Source organism: Mustelus asterias, chromosome 13 (assembly GCF_964213995.1).
Source record: "Mustelus asterias chromosome 13, sMusAst1.hap1.1, whole genome shotgun sequence".
NCBI lineage: Eukaryota > Metazoa > Chordata > Chondrichthyes > Carcharhiniformes > Triakidae > Mustelus > Mustelus asterias.
The window spans coordinates 6,981,448-7,008,357 of NC_135813.1; the positions used below are offsets into that span (position 1 = coordinate 6,981,448).

General features: G+C 44.9%; 1 protein-coding gene across 4 annotated transcripts in view; it reads right to left on the bottom strand.

Moving 5' to 3' along the window:
• The window catches only part of gpsm1b (G protein signaling modulator 1b), a 298,729-nt gene that overhangs the window by 148,773 nt on the left and 123,046 nt on the right, over window positions 1–26,910 (bottom strand). For all 4 annotated transcript variants that reach the window (XM_078226261.1, XM_078226258.1, XM_078226259.1 and 1 more), the window contains 3 exons: window positions 24,749–24,891; window positions 19,203–19,326; window positions 12,568–12,683 (listed from right to left, as the gene is read on the bottom strand). In XM_078226261.1, coding sequence (XP_078082387.1) covers window positions 12,568–12,683; window positions 19,203–19,326; window positions 24,749–24,891 — 383 coding nt within the window. The remainder of the gene's footprint in view (window positions 1–12,567; window positions 12,684–19,202; window positions 19,327–24,748; window positions 24,892–26,910) is intronic.

A 26,910-nucleotide genomic window follows, 5' to 3' on the forward strand; every position in this document is an offset into this window, starting at 1 on the left:
CCAGCATTTGGGGTGGCATGGTGGCACAATGGTTAGCACTGCTGCCTCACAGCACCAGAGACCCGGGTTCAATTCCCGGCTTGGGTCACTGCTGTGTGGAGTTTGCACGTTCTCCCCGTGTCTGCGTGGGCTTCCTCCGGGAGCTCTGATTTCCTCCCACAGTCCGGAAGACGTGCAGGTTGGGGGAATTGGCCATGCTAAATTCTTCCTCAGTGTACCCGAACAGGCAATGGAGCGTGGCGATGAGGGAATTTTCACAGTAACTTCATTGCAATGTAAATGTAAGCCTACTTGTGACATTAATAAATAAACTTTAACTTTGTTGCCCATCCCTAATTGCCTTTGAACGGTGTGGCTTCCTGGGCAATTTCAGAGAGTAGTTAAGAGTCAAATGCGATGAGTCAGTCAGTGAACCAGATGGGCTTTTACAACAATCAATGAGACTTGTCAAGGTCACAATTGATTAGCGTAGCTTTATGTTCCAGATTTATTAATTAAATATAAAATTCCACCAGCTGCCATGGTGGGATTTGAACCCATGTCCCAAGAGCATTAGCCTCGCTCCCCTGAATCACTAGCCAGGTGTCAATTTCATCGAATCCCTACAGTGCAGGAGGAGGCCAATCGGCCCATCGAGTCTGCACCGATAACAATCCAATCCAATTTATCCCTGTAACACCAAACACCTGCTAATTTCCGTGACACTAAGGGGCAATTTACCATGGCCAATAAACCTAACCTGCACATCTTTGGAGTGTGGGAGGAAACCGGAGCACCCGGAGGAAACCCACGCAGACACGGGGAGAATGTGCAGACTCTGCTCAAACAGTGACCCGAACCAGGAATCGGACCCGGGTCCCTGGAGCTGTGAGGCAGCAGTGCTAACCACTGTGCCACCGTGCCAATTTGGGCAGATGCAACAGACAAATCCTGCTCCAAGTGTTGCACTATTATCTACGGTGAACGTGTGGTACCAGATAAAAAAACACAAGCCATGACTGCAATGTAATTTTGACTAGAACAGCTTTCTGACCAGATCTAACTTCACCTTCAAAATAACTTACCGTTTTGGAATTAAGTCCAAGTGTGTGTGTTTTTTTATGTATACAAGTTAAACGGAATTCGACAGAAACTACCAACAAGTCCATTCTTGACAGCGATGTCAGAAATTAGAATTTTTCCCAGAATTCAAAAACAAGCCATATGATTTTCCCAATCACATGAGTGAATGGGTCATGTTTGAATGCAACTATCCCAAGCCCTTTGATGAGAATACTGATGTATTTATCAGTCCTGTAAAGTCAATGTCTTGGTCTAAATATCACTACCTCGCCTTGGCTATCTTTAAAAAGATGATCTTCCTGATCACCTACAATGGAACTCATATTTGCTCTGGACACAAAGTGCCCAAGTCATCCCTTAGTGGTTCAGTCAAGAGGTAATATCCCATGACATTAGATTCTGAAATGTCGTGAATGTGTAATTACAGACGACAGTTTTGAAGGCACATTTTCTGTTCTCAAACTTTACACTGAGTTTAAAAGAATCCACTTTTCAAATCAGACAATATGACACTTATTGCAATTTTCGACAGACTCCTATTTCTAGAGCTGGCTCGAAAGAGTCACGAAAAAAATGCAAAGACCCCTCCAGGGATGCCCATTAGAAACATAGAAAATAGAATCAGGAGTAGGCCATTCGGCCCCTCAAACCTACCCCACCATTAATCTTGATCATGGCTGATCATCAAATTCAATAGCCTTACCCCTTTTACTTTGGACAGAACAGGAAGGATTTCAAAAGACTACAATTTAATTAACTTTTTTGCTTTGTGGAACAATGACTCATCTAAATTAGCAGAGCAGCCATTTTGTGTTTTTAATTATTAAAAGGGGTGCGGGAAGCCATTTTGGTGTGTGATAGTTTTGAGAGAAAATCCCCCCTTCAAACAGCTACCACAGGTGAGGGCGCTGGGGTTCCCTGCCATCTGTAGCTATAGTGGAAGATATCCAGAAGGAAAAAAAGAAAACTGGAAATTTTCCAAGGTCCTATTGGCAGAAGCAGTAAAGAAAAAGGATCTTCTCTCAATCCCCAAATCTGCTGTCCTGCTGAGCCCACCTGTGCAGGCAACTTCCAGATAGTTGAACAGGTTTATTTGGTAGCACAAGCTTTCAGAGTGCTGCTCCTTCATCAGGTGAGTGAAGAATGGGGTTCACAAACACGGCATATATAGACACAGACTCAATTACAAGATAATGGTTGGACTGTGAGTCTTAACAGGTAATCAAGTCCTTATAGATACAGACAATGCGAGTGGAGAGAGGGTTAAGCACAGGTTAAAGAGGTGCGAATTGTCTCAAGGCAGGACAGTTAGTTGGATTTTGCAAGCCCATGCCAAATGATGGGGGTCACAGGTAGTGTGACATGAACGCAAGATCCCAGTTGAGGCCGTCCTCATGTGTGCAGAGTTTGGCTATCAGCTTCGGCGATTCTGCGTTGTCGTGCATCATGAAGGCCACCTTGGAGAATGCTTATCCGAAGATCAGAGTCTGAATTCCCTTAACTGCTGAGGTCAAGGGCAACAACAATGCAGAATTGCCAAGTTGAAACTGATAGCCAAGTTCCGCATACATGAGGACGACCTCAGCCGGGATCTTGGGTTCATGTCACACTATCTGGACTCCCATCATTTGGCCTGGGCTTGCAAAATCTCACTAACTGTCCTGCCTTGAGACAATTCACACCTCTTTAACCTGTGATTAACCCTCTCTCCACTCGCATTGTCTGTACCTGTAAAGACTTGATTACCTGTTAAGTCTCGCATTCCAACCTTGATCTTGTAATTGAGTCTGTCTCTACATATGCCCTGTTTGTGAACCCAACTCTTCATTCACCTGATGAAGGAGCAGCGCTCCGAAAGCTCGTGCTACCAAATAACCTGTTGGATTTTAATCTGGTGTTGTGAGACTTCTTACTGTGCCCACCCTAATCCAACACCAGCATCTCCACATCCAGACAGTTGACTATAGAAGCCATCACAGCTGCTGAATATGACTTAAGTTTCAAACCTTTCATGTTGGGGAAAAAGGGATTCAAAGCAACAGGCCCGCAAGATATTCCGCAGAGAACGAGTTGAATTCTCATCTGTGAGTATCTTTTTGTCTTTATGGTTTTAATCTTTGAATCTGCAATTTAGTTAATGACTTTCTGCATTAGTCTTTGCAATAAACTCAACTTGATCTTGTTAAAGATTGAAGCTTGTCAGCTGGGTTATTTGTAATCGAATCATTCAAATTACGCAACGCGCACACACATTATGTGGTTGTGACATGAAATATCATAAAACAGCCAGTGCTAAGGTCAAAGTGGTTAGCACTGCTGCCTCACAGCGCCAGAGATCCGGGTTCGATTCCCGGCTTGGGTCACTGTCTGTGTGGAGTCTGTACCTTCTCTCCATGTCTACGTGGGTTTCCTCCGGGTGTTCCGGTTTCCTCCCACAGTCCGAAAGACGTGCTGGTTAGGTGCATTGGCCGCGCAAAATTCTCCCTCAGTGTTACCCAAACAGGCGCCGGAGTGTGGCAACTTGGGGATTTTCACAGTAACTTCATTGCAGTGTTAATGTCAGCCTATTTGTGACGCTAATAAATAAACTTTAACCTTGAATCTGGGTTGCAGAGATGGGCCTGATTTATCCATGCCAGCACCAAATTCTTATTTCCACCACATTTCCTAGTCACAAGCAGATAATTTATACGTAAATCAATTTCTTCTCATCTTAAGGTTCTCCTTTCCTGTGGTTACTGTTAAAACATCCATCTGGTCTGTATTTCATATCAAAATGATTGCTAATTTCATAAATTCTATTTTGGTCATAGGATTTATTGCTGCTTTTGGAACCCGGCTGTGTGCAAATTGCCTAAAAACGAACAGGAAGGTTCGTTTTTAGATTCACTGGTTGTGAGGACAGAAAAATTGCATTAAAAATACTTAATTCGCCCATTTTCAATTAGAACCATCACATTTAGTCGATAACGACTTCTTAATTTGACATCTATGTTTGCACTATCTTATGAGGTGCGACTTTCCCCAAAATAACACTGCAGAAACATGACTTGGTAAACATACTTTTTCCAACCAAAGAGCTGCAGCTCTGCATCACATCAAAGAGGTAGGATAGGCAAGCAGACTTCAGGGAGAAGATCTTCCCCGATCTTAATGAATAGCAGAGCAAAATCGTGAGGCTGTGCGGCCTACTCCTGCTCCTATTTCTTACTGCAAGTATTTACAGCATGGAAACTCATCATTCAGCCCGATGCCAGTGTAGAGTCTACACAACCTCCCTTCCATTCCCCTTCATCGAACACCATCAACATATCCTTCTGTCCATTTCTCCCTCATGTGCTTAGCTTCCCCTTAAACGCATCTTCAAACTATTTGCCTTTGGTAGCATGTTCCAAATTCTAACTAACCATTCTCTGCATAAAAACGTTTCTTCTGAATTCCCAAAAAACTTTCTCCTGAATTCCTCATTGAATTTTTGTTATTCATTCGTGGGGCATAGGCATCACTGGCTGGCCAGCATTTATTGATATGGAGATGCCGGCGTTGGACTGGGGTAAACACAGTAAGAAGTCTCACAACACCAGGTTAAAGTCCAACTGGTTTATTTGGTAGCAAACTTCGAAAGCTAGTGGCTTTTGCTACCAAATAAACCTATTGGACTTTAACCTGGTGTTGTGAGGCTTCTTACAGCATCTATTGCCCATAGCGAGTTGCCCTCGAGAAGGTGGCTGCCTTTTTCAACAATTGAGTGGCTTGCAAGACAACTTCCGAGGGCAGTCAAGAGTCAATCACATTGCTGTGGCTCTGGGGTCACATGTAGGTCAGACCAGGGAAGGACGGCAGATATCCTTCCCTAAAGGACATTAGTGAATCAGGTGTTTTTTTCTGACCATCAACAACGGTTTCATGGTCATCAGTAGATTCTTCATTCCATATTCTTTTCATCAAATTCAAATTCCATCATCTGCCGTGGCAGGATTCAACCCCGGGTCTCCAGAACATTAGCTGAGTTTCTGGATGAACGTGCTGCCTGGGAGGGTGGTGGGGGCGGGTTGCCTCACATCCTTTAAAAAGTGTCTGGATGAGCATTTGGCACAGCATAACATTCAGGACTATGGGCCAGGTGCTGGCAGATGGGATTAGGTGGGAGTTCAGTTGTTTCTAATGTGTCGGTGCAGACTCGATGGGCTGAAGGGCCTCTTCTGCGCTGTATGATTCTATAAATAGTCTTGCGTTAATACCACTAGGTTAGTGCCTCCCCGTGACTATGTTATATTTATAGCTCCTAGTTTGGAGCTCATGTGTGAGTGGAAACATATTCACTACATCTATCCTATCAAACCCTTTCATAATCCCGAAGAACTTAATTAGATCATTCCTCATTTCAAGAAGAAAATGGCCCAATCTTTCCTGGGAGGCATTGGGTCCCCTCACTCTTCCTCATCACAGAATCACATCTGCCCTACGTAATATCACTGAGAATTATGTTTTACGAGCAAAGTATTGAAACTGACTGATTAAGAAATCGGACCACATTCCTGATTAAAAGGCTAAGTCAGTTGCGATCGCTGCCAAGAGAGGTCCAAAGAGAGTGAGCACCAACTTGGAAATCAAGTTGGCGGGATTCAAACCCGGGTCTCCAGAACATTGGCTCAGTTTCTGGATGAACGCACTGTCTGGGAGGTTGGTGGAGTCGGGTTGCCTCACATCCTTCAAAAAGTGGCCTTGAAAAGACTCCGAGTTCCGACGCATTTACAACATCGAATCAGGTTAGCGTGGGGAAAGTGAAAAGCACGAATTGAGCATCACTCCACCACACCTGAAAGTTGGCTGGAGGGATTGGGTTGACGTGAGAGAATCAGAACAATTTGAAAACAAATATCAACAGCCTTCGTGGCTGGAGGGTAGATTTTAATGCAGTTTTTAAAAAGAAATGTTTTTTGAAAAGTCGAGGAGATTAAGTACACAATCTGATAGGAGTTACAGACCATATCTCTTTCCAAGATAAAAAGGGAAATTAACTTAAACCTCCGCCTGAGGCTTTAAGGTAATGCTCGGTAAAGGTTCCTAGATTACAACCACCAACTCTCAATGTCAGTAGCCCAGGCAGGTGTTACTTGCAGACAACATAATTCCAAGAGCTGTAATTTAAAGTACTCGTCTCAGAACACTGCGTACCTATTGATCAATCCCAAAATAGAAGAAAGCTACTTCAACAAGGACACGGCTTTTTTTCACAACTACCAAACCAGCTCATTGTTCAAATTATGCAGTGCAGAATTCAGCAAAGGATCCAAACCCAGCCAAAGTAGTTGAACTGCAATAACAGAGTGCAACTACTGTACGGCGGAAATTGAAAGAAATACATGGTTACCATCATTCCCATTACGCAAAGAACTTGGTAGATTTACAGGTAAAGTCTTACTTCAGATACTAGAGTACATAAATATAATTGGTGGCTCTTTCAAGGAGCTGGCTGTATTAAAGCATCGATTGACCCCCTTGTGCACTTCAGGATTCTATAATTCCAAGGTGACCAGGAATCTAAAGTTGGGATTCTCTTAGTATTGAATCCCTATAGTGCAGAAGGAGGCCATTAGGCCCATCGAGCCTGCAGCAACAACAATCACACCCAAGCCCTAACTCTGCTAATCCCCCTAACACGAGGTTTATTTTAAGTTGATTTATTAGTGTCACAAGTAGGCTTACATTAACACTGCAATTAAGTTACTGTGAAAAACCCTTAGTTGCCACACTACAGCCCCTGTTCGGGTACACCGAGGGAGAATTTAGTGTGGCCAGAGCATCTAACCAGCATGTCTTTCGGACTGTGGGAGGTGACACAGTGGTTAGCACTGAGGCCTCACAGCACCAGGGTCCCAGGTTCAACTCCGGCCCTGGGTCACTGTCCGTGTGGAGTTTGCACGTTCTCCTCATGTCTGCGTGGGTTTTCTCTGGGTGCTCCAGTTTCCTCCTACTGTCCAATGATGTACAGGATTAGGTTGATTGGCCATGCAGGGGGATTAGCAGGGTAAATGCGTGGGGTTACGGGAATAGGGCCTGGATGGGATTGCGGTCAGTACAGATTTGATGGGCCGAATGACCTCCTCTCTACTGTGGGGATTCTACTATTCTATGATTCTATGAAATCGGAGCATCTGGAGGAAACCCACGCAGATGCGGGGAGAATGTGAAGACTCTGCACAGACAGTGACCTGAGGCCGGAATTGAACCCGGGTCCCTAGTGCTGTGCTAATCCATACGGAGCAGTACATGTACATACACGATTGAGAGAGTTCACTTCCATGGTGTACAGAAAGAATTCTCATCAATGAAGACAAGATGCAGTTCTTTAGAAACTGTACAGGGGGAATAAAGGAAATGGATTTTGCCACACTGGAATTCTGTACAATGGGAATGAATTCTAATTCTGAGTACATGACGGATGTGCGTTCTCCTAAAGTTGATCATGTGTCACCAAGACTAACACATGGCTTAACGTCTGCTGCAGATCACTATCCATTCCAACACAGTGACTGCATTGCCAAGTGCAGAGACAGGAGCCTGTTTAATAATCTTACTCATTGTTATGCAGTCATTAACCCCCAGGATGACCTTCTGGCTAGCAGCTGCAGTTTTACGTCTTGTGGGAAATTGGGAATTGTGGCAAGAGCCCACAACTAAGAAGCAACTTTTTTTTTTAAAACTTGAGACTCATAAATGTTTCTAAATTTGAAAAAAAAACTTGGCAATCCAACACCATCTTTTTCAGGCCAACTGTCGTTGAAATGTGCTTGGAGAGTTGGTTTGGGATGGAGAAAGGAGACTGATGCTCTCTAAAAATCCTCGATGAAACTATAACGACAAATGCATTACAGGCAACTTATGTGAAAAATTAGATTTGTATAAATAGACAGAGGAACAAACTGAAGCCTGAAATCTAGCTGCAATGATGCAACAACACACTCTGCTGTCGGTAATATAAAAGAAAATAAATGATTTGGAGGAAAACATAACTGGTTTGATTAGTCCGCAAACGTACAACATGAAGGTTGGTGGAATTGCGGATAGCGATGAGGACAATCAGAGGATACAGCAGGATATAGATTGGTTGGAGACTTGGGCAGAGAGATGGCAGATGGAGTTTAATCCGGACAAATGTGAGGTAATGCATTTCGGAAGGTCTAATACAGATAGGAAATATACAGTAAATGGCAGAACCCTTAGGTTCCCCTCGGCAGAGGGATCTGGATGTACAGGTACACAGGTCATTGAAACTGGCAACACAGGCGGAGAAGGTCGACCAGAAGGCATATGGCATGCTTGCCTTCATCAACCGGGGCATGGAGTTTAAAAATTGGCAAGTCATCTCGCAGCTTTATAGAACCTCAGTTAGGCCGCACTTGGAATATAGTGTTCAATTCTGGTAGCCACACTACTGGAAGGACGTGGAGGCTTTGGAGAGGGTACAGAAAAGATTTACCAGGATGTTGCCTGGTATGGAGGGCATTAGCTATGAGGAGAGGTTGGAGAAACTTGGTTTGTTCTCACTGGAATGACGGAGGTTGAGGGGCGACCTGATAGAAGTCTACAAGATTATGAGGGGCATGGACAGAGTGGATGGTCAGAAGCTTTTTCCCAGGGTGGAAGAGTCAATTACTAGGGGGCATAGGTTTAAGGTGCGAGGGGCAAGGTTTAAAGGAGATGTATGAGGCAAGCTTTTTTTACACAGAAGGTGGTGAGTGCCTGGAACTCGGTGCCGGGGGAGGTAGTGGAAGCAGATATGATAGTGACTTTTAAGGGGCGTCTTGACAAATACATGAATAGGGTGGGAATAGAGAGATGTGTTTCCTGGAAAGGTAGGGGGTTTTAGTTCAGACGGGGAGCTTAGTCGGTGCAGGCTTGGAGGGCCGAAGGGCCTGTTCCTGTGCTGTAATTTTCTTTGTCCTTTGAAAAGGACAGATGATTATCCAATTGTAATTTCTGGACTCGAATGTTTATGTGCGAAACTCCATTCTGCTCCATCAAGCAAACCATCATGTGGGAGTTCCATAACAGCATTGGCTGCAGCTCAACAATTGAGCTTTTGATTCAGAAGGTTGAGGGTTCAAGACCCACCCTATGAATGTTGCCAAGCTGCCCGTCTCCATGCCCATCTGTCTAATTTTTGGATTACCCTACAGTTCAACAGCTCAACATCCTTGGAAGTTACTTCCTCCAGAGATGTTATGCACCGTCACTGATCCAATCTCATCCCCCACCTTCGGTTGCCCACTCAGGCAGAGTCCCATCGTACTGCAACCTCTGGATCTTGCCTGACCTCAAGTTGCACTTCAAACTCCACATCCACTCTGCAATGACTTCACCGAGGCCCATGAGGTTAACCTCTTGGAGTATGAGCTCCCTGATTGAGGTAATGATTGCTTGCGGCGACCGAGGGGGCCGTCCGACCCAACTGTCTGCCCCTCTACCGCGTCTATGTTCGCAGCCGGGTGTCCCTGGAGAGGGAACATGCAATGTCCAAGGGCACCCTTAATGCCTTCCATGCCCACTGAGCACCGCAGGGACTGGGGTGCATTATTGACCCCTTGAATCACATTTTGATTTGATGTTTTAAGTTTCCTTTCCGCATTTGTCTTTTGTTTCGAGCGGTTCCCCTCCTTTTTGGGAGCTGCCCTTTTCAATTTATCCCCTTGTTAACTTGAGTTAGTTTATTTGGTTTGCCAAAAAGATTGGTAATGATAGCCTGCCCAATCAGGGAGCCTCACCTGTATGTAAATAAGGGAGCGTCAGGGCTACTGACACTCTGGATTCTGACTGTGTACCTGAAGCACTCGGAGGAATGGAGGTAGGTTGGTAAATGAAGGGAATCTGGTGAAGGGACATCGGCCTCTGAGGAGTTACTTCAGACTCCATCAGCAACATTCCATACCTTCAGCTTCAGAACATGGCTGCACTCCACCCCTACCTAAATCCTGCTGTTGATCCATCCATTCCTTGTCACCTCCAGACCTGACCTTACTCTTCTTTCGAAATGACAATCGTTATGTTTGCAAATCTTTGGAAGTGGCTGGGCAAGTCAAGCTGGCTATTAAAAAAGCAGGTGGGAACCTTGGCATTGAGTACAAAAACAAAGTTACGCCAAACCTTCAAAATATACTGACCATACCCCAGTTGGAGTCACACATTCAATCCCGGGCACAGAGGAGATTTGCAAGCATTGTACCAGGGACGAGGGATTTCAATTACATGGAGAAGCGAGAAAAACTGAGGTTGTTTCTCCTTAAAGCAAAGGAGATTAAATAAATATGTGCAACATCATGAGACGTTTTTGATGGATTAAAATAAGCAGGGGTGGGGGGTGGGTGAAATAGAAACTGTTTCCAATGACAGTAACCAGGCAAAGGTTCAAGATGATTGGCTACGGGGCCGGAGGTGTCAAAGTGAGGGCATCGTTGTGATCTGGAAGGTGGTGTGTGACAGAATGGTGGATAGCAGATTCAATAGCAACTTTCAAAAGAAAATTGGATTAATGCTTGAAGGGGAAAATTTACAGGACTTGGGAAAGGAGTAGGTGGTGGGGCTAACTGGATGGTGCCAAAGAGCCAGCACAGCATGACAGGCCAAATGGCCTCATTCAGTGATGTATGATCCTGCCCCATCATCCTAGTGCAATGAGTTTCCATTCCCCCACGGTCCCAGGTCATAAATATCCTCATCCCCCATCTAAGCATTGTCTCACTTTCCGAATTATGTAACCACCTGCAGCTGTACTTTCCTGAACCCTGCAATGTCCAACTGTATTTAACACTGACCTCCACCCACCTCCATTCTACTCTCAAGGGTGAGTCTTCAGCTATTTTGCACTCCAAAGCTGTTAACCAAGGTTAAAGCAAGTATGTCTGGACTTGCGAACTACTTCTTAGGTGGGTGGTATTTAAGTCTGAGAGAGAAATATTGCTTAATTGGAACTGAATGGTGATAAGTTGGAAGTTAAGAGTTGCTTCTTTTCATTTTGACATTTAAAGGTTGTTCAATGGTTAAGAGTTCATCTGTTTTTGTTTTGTTAGAGTTATACTTAAACTGTGTTATGAACAAAGCTTGTTTTGTTTTTAGAAGTTCTTAATCTGTCAGTGGAATTGCTCCTGGAGTAAAGCGTCTTTTCCTCACATTTATGCCAAAATAGAAAAATTGTTGGGGTCTAATCTAGTTTCATAATATATCTTGGAGTTTCTGATCTGGTACCCTAACATCGCCCACTCCAAAACAATCTACTAAATTGACACATGAACTGTTCTTCTCAAAAAATAACCCAAGTAATTCAAAACCATGTCACTGTTGAACCACGTTAGAATGGTTAAATTATGAGAACAGGTTGTATGGACCAGATTCGTATTCCCTTGAATATAGACGATGAAGGGAGATCTAACTGAGATGCATGTGATGATAAGGAACTGAATGTTACCCCCATCTCCTCTGGTGGTGGTGATAATTGGGGTGGGGGGGGACGGTGGGAACAGAGCAAGGAACATAGCCTTAAAATGAACCTGGGCTTCATTAGAAAATATTGGCCAGGATTTTAAGGCCCTGCCATGGTGTAACACCCACTCCCCCACCGCCCCGCCACAAAACCAGCAGATGGAACCATAGAAGCCCTACACTGCATAAGAGCCATTCAGCCCATTGAGTCTGCACCGCTGCACAGACTCAGTAACAGAGTATCTTACCCAGGCCTGCTTCTTACCTCACTGTATCCCTGTAACCCCACACATTTACCATGGCAAATCCATCTAACCTACACATCTTCATTTCTTCACCCAGAGAGTGATGAATGTGTGGAATTCACTACCATCGAATGTAGTTGAGGCCAAAACGTTGTCTGATTTCAAGAAGAAATTAGATATAGCTCTTGGGGCTAAAAGGATCAAGGGATATGGCAGGAGGGGGGGGGGATCAGGATATTGAATTCGATGATCAGCCACGATCAAGTTGAATGACGGAGCAGGCTCGAAGGGGGCCGAATGGCCTACTCCTGCTTCTAGTTTCTATGTTCCTATCTTGGGACATTAAGGGGCAATTTAGCATGGTCAATCCGCCTAAGCCGCATATCTTTAGAGTGGGAGAGGAAACCGGAGCGCCCGGAGGAAACCCACGCAGGCACGGGGAGAACGTGCAAACTCCACACAGCCAGTGACCCGAAGCCAGAATTGAACCTGGGTCCCCAGCACTGTGAAGCAGCAGTGCTAACCACTGTGCCGGCTACATTCGATGCGGCAAGCCATTTAAATTTCCATTCAGTTTGGTGGGGCAGTAACATCCCACTGGGCTGGAGGGGCTGTAAAATCCTGGCCACTGACAGGGAGATGAAATGGATTATTGTTCGGTTATCACGGGTCAGGAAAGGAAGGAGGATTGATGAAGATACAATCTAGTGGCGTGACCGAGCAGAACCAGGGGCTGAGTGACCTCCTCCTGTCCCTGCGTACCAAGCAAAAGAAATCTTACTTGTAATAATCAGCAGCCAAGTCAAACTTTCCCAGGAATATGTGCGCATTTCCAAGGTTGCTGTAGGCTCTTCGCTCAGCTGCTTTATCCCCGTATTCTTTTGCTATCGAAAGACGCTGAAAAGAACATTTTTAAAAGTCAAGTCATATCTCCTGGGTGTCTCAATCACTCAAAACCAACGTATTAGGTATTGCAGGAACTCTACATTATTCACAGCTTTACTGATGACGAAGTATTTTCCATCATCCGCTAATTATTCTTTCAAATTGAACATTTGCACAAGGGTTGTCTAATGGGCGAATGCATTCATTTTACTGAGTGACTCTGACTACTTTTTAAAGAACAAACCAGGTTAAAATTCCTATTTGACACCAGCGCCCCCTAGAGAAAACAGTCTCCGATAACCGTGATAATCAAAGCAATTTTCGCCTGCCAGAGTCTGCTGTTGTGTTACCTTGCTAAAGAATTGTGAAATAGGCTGATAGCTGTAAACACCTGAAGAGCAGATATTAGGTGGCACGGTGGTTAGCACTGCTGCCTCGCAGCGCCAGGGACCTGGGTTCAATTCCCAGCTTGGGTTACCACCTGTGTGGAGTTTGCACGTTCTTCCCGTGTCTGTGTGGGTTTCCTCCGGGTGCTCCGCTTTCCTCCCACAGTCCGAAAGACGTGCTGGTTAGGTGCATTGGTCATGCTAAATTCTCCCTCCGTGTACCCGAACGGGGGCCGGAGTTTTAAGTTTAAGTTTATTTATTAGCATCACAAGCAAGCTTACATTAACACTGCAATGAAGTTACTGTGAAAATCCCCTAGTCGCCACACTCCGGCGCCTGTTCGGGTACACGGAGGGAGAATTTAGCACGGCCAATGCACCTAACCAGCGGGCTGTGGAAGGAAACTGGAGCACCCGGAGGAAACCCACGCAGACATGGGGAGAATGTGCAGACTCCCTACAGACAGTGACCCAAGCCAGGAATCCAACCTGGGTCCCTGGCGCTGTGAGGCAGTAGTGCGAGCCACTGTGCCACTGTGTAGTGACTAGGGGATTTTCACGGTAATTTCATTGCAGTGTTAATGTAAGCCTACTTGTGACACTAAAAAAATGAACTTAATTTTAGATACAGCCATGCATTTTAGACGCCCACTGTTCACCCCTCATTACTACACAGAATATACAGCATAGAAACAGGCCATTCAGCCCAATCACTCCACATGGTGGAGTGGTGATCACTCCACTGGAACACATTGAAAACATTGAAAATATCCATTCATCGATAAACATTTTGCATAACTTGCCATTTTCATTCATTTTGGACTCTCAAACTAAAAGCATGTTTAATTTGCTTGGCCTCAAGGCTAAGCATTCTCCAAGGAAATTTCTGAAATACAGGGGAACGAACATGTTTAATCTTCCTGTGAATTTTATTGCAGCAACAAAAGAGAAGGATGAAATGAGGAGCTTGTCTGACGATTCTCTTAATCCTGACATCATTTGTGTCCCTCAAGTGGAAGGAATGGGAAAGGGGAAAGTTCACCAGTGCTGAACCCACTCTTGGGCATCTTTGGGACAGCATGGTGGCCCAATGGTTAGCACTGCTACCTCACAGCACGAGGGAACTGGGTTCAATTCCCAGCTTGGCTGACTCTCTGTGCGGAGTCTGCACGTTCTCCCCGTGTCTGTATGGGTTTCCTCCAGGTGCTCTGGTTTCCTCCCACACTCCCAAGATGTGCGGGTTAGGTGGATTGGCCATGCTAAATTGCCCCTTAGTGTCAGGGGGATTAGCAGTGTAAATGTGTGTGGTTATGGGGATAGGGCCTGGGTGGGATTGTTGTCGGTGCAGGCTCGATGGGCCGAATGGTTGTCTTCTGTACTATCGAGATTCTATAATTCTATTCGATGATTCTTCCTTGAAGCTGCTGAAAATCCGTGATAGCATAGGTCTGATATCAGGCTTCCATGTAATAGTACTGTGAGACAGTCAGAGAGGATGATCATGGGCAAAAACCCATGGGGGCAACACAGTGGCACAGTGGTTACCACTGCTGCCTCACTGCGCCAGGGACCCAGGTTCAATTCTGGCCCTCGGTGGCTGTCCGTGTGGAGTTTGTACGTTCTTCTCATGTCTGTGTGGGTTTCCTCCGGGTGCTCCGGTTTCCTCCCACACTCCAAAGGCATGTTGGCCACGCTAAATTGGCCCTTAGTGTCACAGGGACTAGAAGGGTAAATATGAGTGTTACTGGGGCGGGGACTGTTCTCGGTGCAGGCTCAATGGGCCAAATGGCCTCCGTCTGCACTCATAGAAATCATAGAAACCCTACAGTAAAGAAAGAGGCCATTCGGCCCATCGAGTCTGCACCAACCACAATCCCACCCAGGCCCTACTCCCATATCCCTACATATTTATCCACTAATCCCTCTAACCTATGCATCTCAGGACACCAAGGGCAATTTTTAGCATGGCCAATCAACCTAACCCGCACATCTTTGGACTGTGGGAGGAAACCGGAGCACCCGGAGGAAACCCACGCAGACACTAGGAGAATGTGCAAACTCCACACAGACAGTGACCCAAGCCGGGAATTGAACCCAGGTCCCTGGAGCTGTGAAGCAGCAGTGCTAACCACTGTGCTACTGTGCTACCATCCCACTGTAAGGATTCTAATCTAATGCTGTATACAACATCCAGGCTTCAAAATTATCCACGGAACAAACGAGAGTGCAATGTTAAAGAAGAATATTGCCCAGACTGTATGAAAGAGTGGAGACAAAAAGGGAGAAAAGGCAAGGAATTTCATTTCGGGAAAGCCCCGTACAAAATCACAGAATCAGAATCCCTACAGTGCAGAAGGAGGCCATTTGGCCCATCTGCACCGACCATAATCCCACCAGGCCCTATTCCCATAACCCAATGCATTTACCCTGCCTAGTCCCCCTGGCACTAAGGGGGGGATTTAGCATGGCCAATCCATGTTTGGACTGTGGGAGGAAACCAGAGCACCCAGAGGAAACCCATGCAGACAAGGGGAAAATGTGTAGACTCCGCACAGACAATGACCCAAGCCGGGAATCGAACCTAGTCCTTGGCGCTGTGAGGCAGCAATGCTAACCCACTGTGCTGCCTAATGACAATCATGACACGCTCAATCACAAACGTCACCTTGCAAACGCCTGAACACAATGAGCTGAGAACATTAGTGCAAACACTGAACCAGTCCCCCCTGATTTTGCCAACTCAGCACAGGGAAAAAAAAGAGTTCCCTTTACCCTCATTCAGGTCCGTGTTGCTGCAATTGTCATTGCCAAGGTAGTGGATGGGTGACTTTTTCCCAACCTCCCTTCCCAGTCTTCCACCTTTGACAGAATCTCATAGCACAGATGGAGACCATTGGGCCCAACTTTCTTGTTCCAGCTCTTTGAAGCCACCCCATTTAGTCCCACATCTCATGTTTAAACCATAAGACATAGGAGCAGAATTAGGCCACTCGGCCCATCCAGTCTGCTCCGCCATTCAATCATGTCTGATATTTTTCTCATCCCCATTTTCCTGCCTTTTTCCCATAACCCCTGATCCCCTTTATTAATCAAGAACCTATCTACCTCCATTTCTTCCCATAAACCTGCAAATTAGCCTTCTTCGCGTATATGTCCAATTGCCTTTTGAAAGCTCTGATGGAATTTGCTTCCCCTGTTATTCCAGGCAGTGTGTTCAAGGTGTTGTGCAAGAAAAATGCTTCTCAGTTGCCGTCTACTATTTTAAATCTATGACGTCTGGTTATCCAACCACGTGTCAGATGAAACAATTGGTGCCCGTACGTCCCATCAAAATCCAATATAATTCTGACTACTTTGGTTTGGTTTTTCCTTAACCTTCTTGCTGTAAGAAATACTGTAGTTTCTCTTGAGTCTCCACATAACGACCAACTTATTTCTCAACAGCCAGGAGACAAGGATTGATCCATTTTTTTCTCTTGATTACCCATCCACTGAATGTCAGTTGGGTTTTAGAATTCACCTTTTCCCCTTTATTCTTTAATGGGATGTGGGAATCACCCATCCCTACTTGCTCTTGCACGGCCACTGCTGTGAGTAGTTAAGAGGCAACCACATTGCTGTGGGTCTGGAGACACATGTACGCCAGGCTGGCTGAAGAGGGAAGATTTCTTTGCAGACAATGAACCGGATAGGTTTTTTACAACAATTAATGACAGTTGTCATAGCTTTATATTCCAGATTTATCAATTGAAGTTAAATTCCACCAGCTGCCAAGGTGGGATTTGAACCCATGTCCTCTGAGCATTGGTCTGGACCTCTGGATTACTAACCACCACATTCCCTTGCACTTGGAACCAAGATCCATCCCCTCCACAACACAACCAACCACCTGGTATTAGATGATTGACATGACTTGTAATTTAGCATTGAATTTATTTTTTATTCATTCGTGGGACATGGGCGTCGCTGGCTGGCCAGCATTTATTGCCCATCCCTAGTTGCCCTTGGAGGGCAGTTAAGAGTCAACCACATTGCTGTGGCTCTGGAGTCACATGTAGGCCAGACCAGGTAAGGATGGCAGATTTCCTTTCCTAAAAGACATTAGTAAACCAGATGGGTTTTTCTGACAATCGACAATGGTTTCATGGTCACCAGGAGATCCTTAATTTCAGACATTTTTTATGGAATTCAAATTCCACCATCCTGCTGTGGCGGGATTCGAACCCGGTTCTCCAGGGGAAATTAGCTGGGTTTCCGGATTAATAGTCTAGCAATAATACCACTAGGCCATTGCCTCCGCCTTTATGCCCTTGAGCTTACTCTTCCACTTCTCTAAACACAAGAGGGATGAAAAATTAATTAGTTATCCAGCAATTCTATTAAAAATCTATTATTAATATTTATGTGCTGGTTTACTTTCTGAACATTTGTGGCTTATCTAATGAATTTTCCACTGAGAATCAATAGCATACAGACATCCCATCTCTTTAACCTGCAGCATTATAAATATGAAGGCTCTGCAATCGGATTTCACCATCGAACAACGTCAATTCCCCCTGCATTAGTCAGTACTCAACACTAACCATATGGAGGCTCAGAGCTTTCATATGTTACGCAGATGATTCAGTCACCTGGCCAGTAGCGCCCATGTATTGACAATGGCAGCTTCTCAATCCCAATAGTACAGCTGTCATAAGACTAGCTGCAGAAAGTGGTGCCACCCTTCTGGGACATTTGGAGATGATCAGGTAATTTTCCTGTCAATCACACACAGTTATAAGAGACTGATTTTGCGCACATTTTCCATTCTGCGACTGTCCTCAACTCACTGCGTTTTGTTGAATAATTATCAGGAGTTGTTAAAGTTTATTTATTAGTTGAATTTTATTTATTAGTCACAACTAGGCTCACATTAACACTGCAATGAAGTTACTGTGAAAATTCCCTAGTCGCCACAGTCCAGCGCCTGTTCAGGTACACTGAGGGAGAATTTAGCATGGCCAATGCACCTAACCAGTCTTTCTGACAATGGGAGAAAACCGGAGCACCCGGAGGAAACCCACGCAGACACAGGGAGAACATGCAGACTCCGCACAGACAGTGACCCAAGTTGGGAATCGAACCCGAGTCCTAGGTGCTGTGAGGCAGCAAAGCAAACCACTGTGCCACCATGCAGCCCCGAAGTTCTTGTGGTTCCAATCAGAACAAAGAAAATTATAGCACAGGAACAGGCCGTTCAGCCCTCCAAGCCTGCACCGACCGTGCTGCCTGACTGAACTAAAAACCCCTACCCTTCTGGGGACCCCATATCCCACCATTCCCATCCTATTCATGTATTTGTCAAGACGCCCCTGAAAAGTCACCATTGTATCTGTTTCCAAGACCTCCCCCAGCAGCAAGCTGCGGGCACCCACCACCCTCTGTGTAAAAAAGTCATTAGTTCTGTAGCCCATGGAGACTCTTAAATGGACTCTGTAGACTGTTTGCTGTGGTGAGCTGATTAAAATCGACTCTGTTGCTGAGTTAGTAGAGATTCTTCATTATAAACTAGACTGTTTGCTTTCCATTGCAAGTCCTTAACTCCCACTCCCAACTCAGTATCTGACAGAGTTGCATCCTAATAAGGGTGAGAATTCAGATTCTTATCACATGTAATGCTATCTTCTGGGTCACAGCCTCCAATGAATCTTACCCTTAGCAATAGAAACGCATGGCTCTTAGAAACAGAAAATAGCAGGAGTGGGCCATTCGGCCCCTTGAGCCTGCGATTGATTTTGATTATGGCTGATCATCAAATTCAATATACTGATCCCACCCACCCTCCTTTAAGTTTATGTTTTAAGTTTATTTATTAATGTCACAAGTAGGCTTACATTAAATGCAATGAAGTAATTATGAAAATTCCTCAGTCGCCACCTCCGGCACCTGTTCGGGTACACTGAGGGAGAATTTAGCACGGCCAATGCACCTAACCAGCACGTCTTTCGGACTGTGGGAGGAAACCTGAGCACCCGGAGGAAGCCCACGCAGAGACAGGGAGAACATGCAGACTCCACACAGACAGTGACCCAAGCCCCAGACACACTTTCAGAATAAGACATCACATCAAGTCACGGCAGTGTCACAGACAAAGACTGATTTGTACCTCTTTGTGAAATGCAATCGCGTTGTCATAGTTTCCCAAAAGGTAATGCGTGTTGCCTAGGTTACCATATGCTCGACCTTGAGCTGCTCGATCACTTAATTCTTTAACAATTTTAAGATTCATCCTGAAATGAGAAACAGAAAAAAAAAATGGAAGAGTCACAAATATTGAAAACACAATGCAAAACTCACTTGTGCTTGTCATGCAGGCTGAATACAACATGATATTCATCACTGAAAGATTATGCATTATGTAGTCAGGTTGTGGGACTCTTGCACTCCAGTGTGAAGTTCAAGTGGTTTATAACTATCGTCCAAATGTAGACAGATTACACCCTTGAAATTGCTTCCAAACATACTTATATTTATAATAAGCAGTTTTCAGGTTTATAAATAAGGCCGCACAGAATCCACGTAAGCAAAAAGAGTGTGCATGGTCTAAACTGGTGGTTCAAATTAAGTCTAGAATACAGGCCTTTAAACATTTTGAATGTTAAAAACGATTTGGTGTTCGTCAGACTGAACTGGGCCAGCTATATAAATACTGTGATATGACATCATCTGCAAGAGCAGGTCAAGAGGCTGGAATTTTTATGGCAAGTAATTCCCCTCTTGACTCTTCAAAGCTTCTCCATCATCTACTCGGCACAAGTCAAGAGCGCGACTTGCCTGGATAAGTGCAGCTCCATCAACAAGCTCGACACCATCCGGGACAAAGCAGCAAGCTTGATTGGGCATTTTACAGCCTTCTGGACTGAACATTGAGTTCAACAACTTCAGAGCCTGAACTGCCCCCTCCACCTTCACCCCATTTCCATTCATTTTATTTCATTTAGTTAGATCGCATTCATCCATTTTATCATCCTTCTTTCTCACTCCCATTTTTCCACTTCTCCATTCCAGCTCTCCTTCTTGACCCCTCCCCTCTCCGCGCAACTCCCGCCGCCGCCGCACCGCACCCCCCCCCAAATCCCATGAACAATTAAATAAACCAAATAGTGAGGGTTCATACAGACTGTGCCACATCTTCCTTTCCAAGTATTTTGTATGAATTTCTCTGTCTTCAGGTGTACATGCATTACAGAATGTTTGCAGAAGATGGTGTAAAACAGGATCACTGATATATTTTGCTAGATGGACCAACCACTCATGGTGGTCTGGTCTGGACTGATTTTCAAACTCGTCAGTAACAAACCCTCTGATTGTGTGGACTCAGGGGAAGCGCAGGAGAGAGTGGAGAATGCAAGCAAAGGCAAGATTGAAGGCAAAGAAAGAAAAGAGAAAAGGAAAGAGGGAAAGAAAGAAAAAGGAAAAGAAAGGAAAAGAGAGCAAGAACGAGAGCGAGGAGGAAAAAATCCAGCAGACAGCAACACAGCTTTGTTTTCTCCTAGCTTGGTCTTCGTAACCATCAACTACAAAGGGCTGTGAATGTAGCCCAGTCCATCATGCAAACCAGCCTCCCATCCATTGACACTGTCTACACTTCCTGCTGCCTTGGCAAAGCAGCCAGCATAATTAAGGACCCCACGCACCCCTGGACATTCTCTCTTCTACCTTCTTTCGTCGGGAAAAAGATACAAAAGTCTGGCGACACGTACCAACCCACTCAAGAACAGCTTCTTCCCTGCTGTCATCAGACGTTTGAATGGACCTACCTTATATTAAGCTGATCTTTCCCATCTCCCTATCTGTAACTGCAACACTATATTCTGCGGCGGCACGGTGGCACAGTGGTTAGCACTGCTGCCTCAGTGCCAGGAACCCCGGTTCGATTCCCGGCTTGGGTCACTGTCTGTGTGGGTTTCCTCCGGGTGCTCCGGTTTCCTCCCACAGTCCGAAAGACGTGTTGGTTAAGTGCACTGGCCATGCTAAATTCTCCCTCAGTTTACCCGAACAAGCGCAAAGTGTGGCGGCTGGGGGATTTTCACAGTAACTTCATTGCAGTGTTAATGTAAGCCTACTTGTGACTAATAAATAAACTTTAAACTTTCGCATCCTCTCCTTTCCTTCTCCCCTATGTACTCCATGAATGTTTTGTCTGTATAGTACGCAACATATCCCAATACATCTGACAATAATAAATCAAATCAAATCTCAAAACATACGACTGTGACTTATTAGAAAAAAAGACACATACTGCCAGCCTTCAAGTAACAAAGTCGATTCTGAGGAAGCAAATTCAAATAGCCCATGTCGTACCGTAGGCCCCAACATTTTTATAATTAATTTAATAATTTTCAGGCCTCACCAATTCCTGCACAATCTGACAAATTTGTCTTCCCTCAATGTGAAAAGTTTGACTCACAGTTCACAACCAAGTTCATGCCACTGTGGTCACGTGCATGGCTATAATTAACCCTGGGTGGCTGTTTTTGATGACTGGCTGATATGGTGCTGCTGAGGGTCTGTGAGACCCATATGTTTGTCATTGTGAAGAAGGACCAAAAAGCCTACAGCGCAAGAGTTGAAAGAACTGGAGGGAAGACAAGATAAATCAAGAAGTATTGAAGAAGTCTTGAGTATTAAAAGCCATTAGAATATAGGAGAAAGGGTAGATTAAAAGGTGGTAGAGAGTTCCAGAACACCAAGATTGGAGACAGCAAAAAAACAAGATTAAATTCAGACGATCACAGTTCCAGTCGATTCAAAAGGGATAGGGTGGCACGGTGGTTATCACTGCTGCCCCACAGTGCCAGGGACCTGGGTTTAATTCCCGGCTTGGGTCACTGTTCATGCAGAGTCTGCACGTTCTCCCCGTGTCTGCGTGGGTTTCCTCCGGGTGCTGTGGTTTCCTCCCAGAGTTTGATTTGATTTGTCACGTGTATTAGCATACAGTGAAAAGTATTGTTTCTTGCTCACTATACAAAGCATACCGTTCATAGAGAAGGAAAGGAGAGAGTGCAGAATGTAGTGTTACAGTTATTGTTAGGGTGTAGAGAAAGATCAACTTAATGCAAGGTAGGTCCATTCAAATGTCTGATGGCAACAGGAAAGAAGCTGTTCTTGAGTCGGTCGGTACGTGACCTCAGACTTTTATCTCTTTTTCCTAACGGGAAAAAGTCCGAAAGACGCACTGGTTAGGTACATTGGGCATGCCAAATTCTCCCTCATGTACCCAAACAGGGGCCGGAGTGTGGTGACTAGGGGATTCTCACAGTAACTTTATTCCAGTGTTAATGTAAGCCTACTTGTGACACTAATAAACAAACTTCAAACAAAACTTAAAGGAATGAAGCAAACGCAGCATAGTTGCACCCAGCCCCACGATCGAACTGTAAAGGCTACTGCTGAATCAACTGTGTGTGAATTGCAGATGTTGTAGTTCCATTCTCCTGCAGGACACATTGTATTCCCATTGTCCGGCTTGCTCCCAAGTCAAACACAGAATTTTAAAATTTAAAGAATTTTAAAACGAGGTGTTGCTAGACCAGGAGACAGTGTAGGTCAAAGGACACTTGCATGATAGGTGAATGGGACCTGATATGAGTTATTGGATAAGGTCAATTTTATGGAGTACAGAGAAATACACAGCATGTACATACCCCGCCTGATAACACAAGTTACAAAAGTGAGCTCAATTGAATCAGCGACCTCAAAGGAAAGGCACACTGTATACACTGCACATTTCAAGAATGATTTCAACAGACTCAAATGAATCCAATGTTCTTGGTTTATATTAGAAAGCTAGGAGGGTGTTATCGTCAATGCATGTTCTGCTTTCTTAAACTGCATTTTTACCATTTCCAACAGAGTAGGCTGCCAAGTGAAAACAAGCGGGGGGTATTCGCAGACATCTTCAACCTCTCTTTACAACAATCTGAGGCCCCTATCTGCTTCAAGAAGATGAACATCATCCCGGTACCTAAGAAAAGCCAGGAAGCGTGCCATAATGACTAACACCCGGTAGCTCTGACATCCATTATTATGAAGTACTTCAAAATGTTAGTCATGGCACAAAATCAATTCTAGCCTCCCAGACTGCCCGGATTCACTACAGTTCGCCTACTGCCGCAACAGATCCACAGCAGACGCCATCTCCCTGGCCCTACACTCAACCCTGGAACACCTAGATAACAAAGACACCTATGTCAGACTGTTATTTATTGACTGCAGCTTTGCCCTTAATACCATTATTCCTACGAAACTCAACTCCAAACTCCGTGGCCTGGGCCTCGGCTCCTCCCTCTGCAACTGGATCCTGAACTTCCTAACCCACAGATCACAATCAGTAAGGATAGGAAATATCCTCTTCCACGGTCATCCTCAACATAAGGCTGTGTCCTCAGCTCCTTACTCTACTCCTTATACATGTATGGCTGTGACACCAAATTCCCCCCCAACTCCATTTTCAAGTATGCTGATGATATCACCATAGTGGGTCGGATCTCAAACAATGACGGGACAGAGTACAGGAAAGAGATACAGAATCTGGTGAACTGGTGTGACGACAATAATCTCTCCCTCAATGTTAACAAAATGAAGGAGATAGTCATCAACTTCAGCAATCATTGTGGAGGACACACCCCTGTCTATGGGGACCAAGTAGAAATGGTCGAGATCTTCAGGTTTTTAGGTGTCCAGATCACCAACAACCTGTTCTGGTCCCTCCATGTCGACGCTATAGTTAAGAAAGCCCACCAATGCCTCTACTTTTTCAGGAGACTTAGGAAATTTGGCATGTCCGCTATGACCCTCACCAACTTTTACAGATGCACCATAGAACCATTCTTTCTGGTTGTATCAGAGCTTGGTATGGCTCCTGCTCTGTCCAAGACCACAAGAAAACTACAAGGGGTTGAGAACGAAGCCCAGTCCATCACTCAAACCAGCCTCCCATCCATTGACTTTGTCTACATTTCCCGCTGCCTCAGAAAAACAGGCAACATAATCAAGCACCTCACGCACCCCGGACGTACTCTCTTCCATCTTCTTCCGTTGGGAAGAAGAAACAAAAGTTTGAGATCACGTACCAACTGACTCAAGAACAGCTTCTCCCCTGCTGCCATCAGACTTTCGAATGGATCTACCTCGCATTAAGTTGATCTTTCTCTGGACCCTAGACATGACTGTGGTATTACATTCTGCACTCTCTCCTTTCCTTCTCTATGAACGGTATGCTTTGTCTGTACAGCACGTCTGGCCTACATGCGACTCCAGAACCACAGCAATGTGGTTGACTCTCAACTGCCCTCCAAAGGCAACTAGGGATGGGCAATAAATGCTGGCCAGCCAGCAACGCCTATAGCCCACAAATGAATATTAAAAAAAACCCAATATGGTTGACTCCTGAATGCTCTTGGGATGGGCAACAAATTCTAACCAGCCAATGACACCCACATCCCATGAACGAAATAACAAAAAGTAGAAAATTAAACCCAACAATGTGCTCTTTGGGTCTGGACTGTATGACCAAGAAGAGTGCTGGGCTGTGCATTGCGTGTTCCTCACGGGTAGCCAGAACACATCTTGAACACCTGTTCTGATTGCCGTTTCTTCCTCTCGAGTGTTTAATTTGTGAGCTGGAAGTGCAGATGCTGCTTTACTCACTCGTAGTATTCGGTGGCCTTCTCCAAAGTTTCCTTTACTTCATCGGGCAAGTCTCCAGAGTCGTGGGCCACCAGCCAGGACAGCTGTTTCCCTTTGGCGTGGAAAACGTTCCCAATATTGTATTGTGCTCGCGCTTCACCCACCTGGACAGGAGAGAGAGGAACGAGATGTGTCATGGGATGAACAATTTGCTTTCAAAGGTCATGATTAATAATTGAGGCAAAACGTGAAGGTTTTCCAGAGCAGGCTCGAGGGGCTAAACTGCCTATTCCTGCTCCTAGTTCTAATGATTTATGGGTCTTAGAATTTCTTCAGTGTGCAGATGTGATGCTAAGTTTGGGGTTGCAGGAAAATGAAAGCTCTGTATTGTTAGGCCCAGAGTTTTTATTACAGAACTAAAATCAAGGAATAAACACTGGGAATACAGGATGAAAGGGTTGGTTTATGAGGAGTGATTAGACAGTCAGGGCTTATACTCGCTGAAGCTTAGAAGGATGAGGGGGATCTGATTGAGGTATATAAAATTTTTAAAGGGATTGATAGAGTAAATGTAGACCAAATGTTTCCTCTTGTGGAGCAATCTCGAAGAAGAGGTCACAGGTATAGGTTGAGAGGTGGTTGATTTAAAACTGAGATGAGGAGGAACTACTTCTCGCAGAGGGTGGTGAATCTGTGGAACTCACTGCCCCATAGCGCGGTGGAATCTGAATTGTTGAATGGCTTCAAGGAGGAGATGGATTATATTTCGAACTTACAAAACGGGATATGGGGAACAGGTGGACAGGGGGATTGGAGAGATCAGCCATTTAAAAAAAATATTCAATTCAATCCATTCGAAGTCCAATTCAAAGTCTCAGCAAGTGAGACATTCCAGATCAAAGCTGACAAGACAGGCTCACCACTTCCTGTCTTGGGCTTGATCTACATGATCCAAGCTGATTGGAGTAGGCATTGCACCTTCTCCAAGGCTTGGGAGAGATCAGCCATGATCTGATTGAATGGCGGAGCAGGCTCGAAGGGCTGAATTTACCTACTTCTGTTCTTATGTTCCCAAGTTCAACGCACACATTACAAATGAACTGACTGGATATCCACAAGCAGCACAGAGCAGTGAATTAAAATTAGCACAAACAAAAAACGCTGCAAATTCTCAGCAGGTCAGGCAGCAGCTGAGGAGAGAAACAGGGTTAACATGCCAGGACTAAGAGATGCTGTCAAAACCGGAAAAAAACTTGAGAAATGTAACAGGTTTTAAGCAGTAGAGAAGCAGGGAGAGAAACAGAACAAAAGAAAAGTCAACGATAAGGTGGAAGATGAGGGCGATTTAAAAGACAAAAGGGATGATAGCGTCAGTCCAAAAGGGGTAATGACGAGACAAATAAAGCATCGAAGTGTGGGTTTCGCGTTGCTGTAAATGGCAAGAGCAGAATCAGTACCAGCATCTGTTGTCTAAAAATATGGAAGCACGGGCTAGAATGTAAAACTTTGAATTTGGTGTTGAACCGGAAATTCAGACTTCAGAAATTTTCAATGCAAGGCTAGAAACTTAAAACATCAAGTTGGTTTCTCTTTCTGACCTGCTGAGTATTTCCAGGATTTTAGGTTGATGTTTCAAATTTACAGCACCCACATTATTTTTGCCTTTCCAATGTGCAGCATTAGATGGTGTATTAAGACAAGGCTGGCACTTAATAGAAATCACAGAATCCCTACAGTGCAGAGGGAGGCCATTCAGCCCATCGAGTCTGCACCGACAACAATCCCATCCAGGCCCTATGCTCAAAACTCCACATATTTATCCCCCTACTCTCTCTAACCTACGCATCCCAGGACACTAAGGGACAATTTTAGCATGGCCAATCAACCTAACCCGCACATCTTTGGACTGTGGGAGGAAACCAGAGCACCCGGAGGAAACCCACGCAAACACGGGGAGAATGTGCAAACTCCACACAGACAGTGACCCAAGCCGAGAATCGAACCCAGGTCCCTGGAGTTGTGAGGCAGCAGTGCTAACCACTGTGCCGCTCTTAATAACCTTAATCTGGTTATCAGTCTTGCCTTTGTGTTAAATACTCTTCAAATCTCCTGTTGTAATATGCTTTTAAGGGATAGCAGCATGACATTACTAGAAGGGAAGTGTGTCATGCAATCCAGTTTCA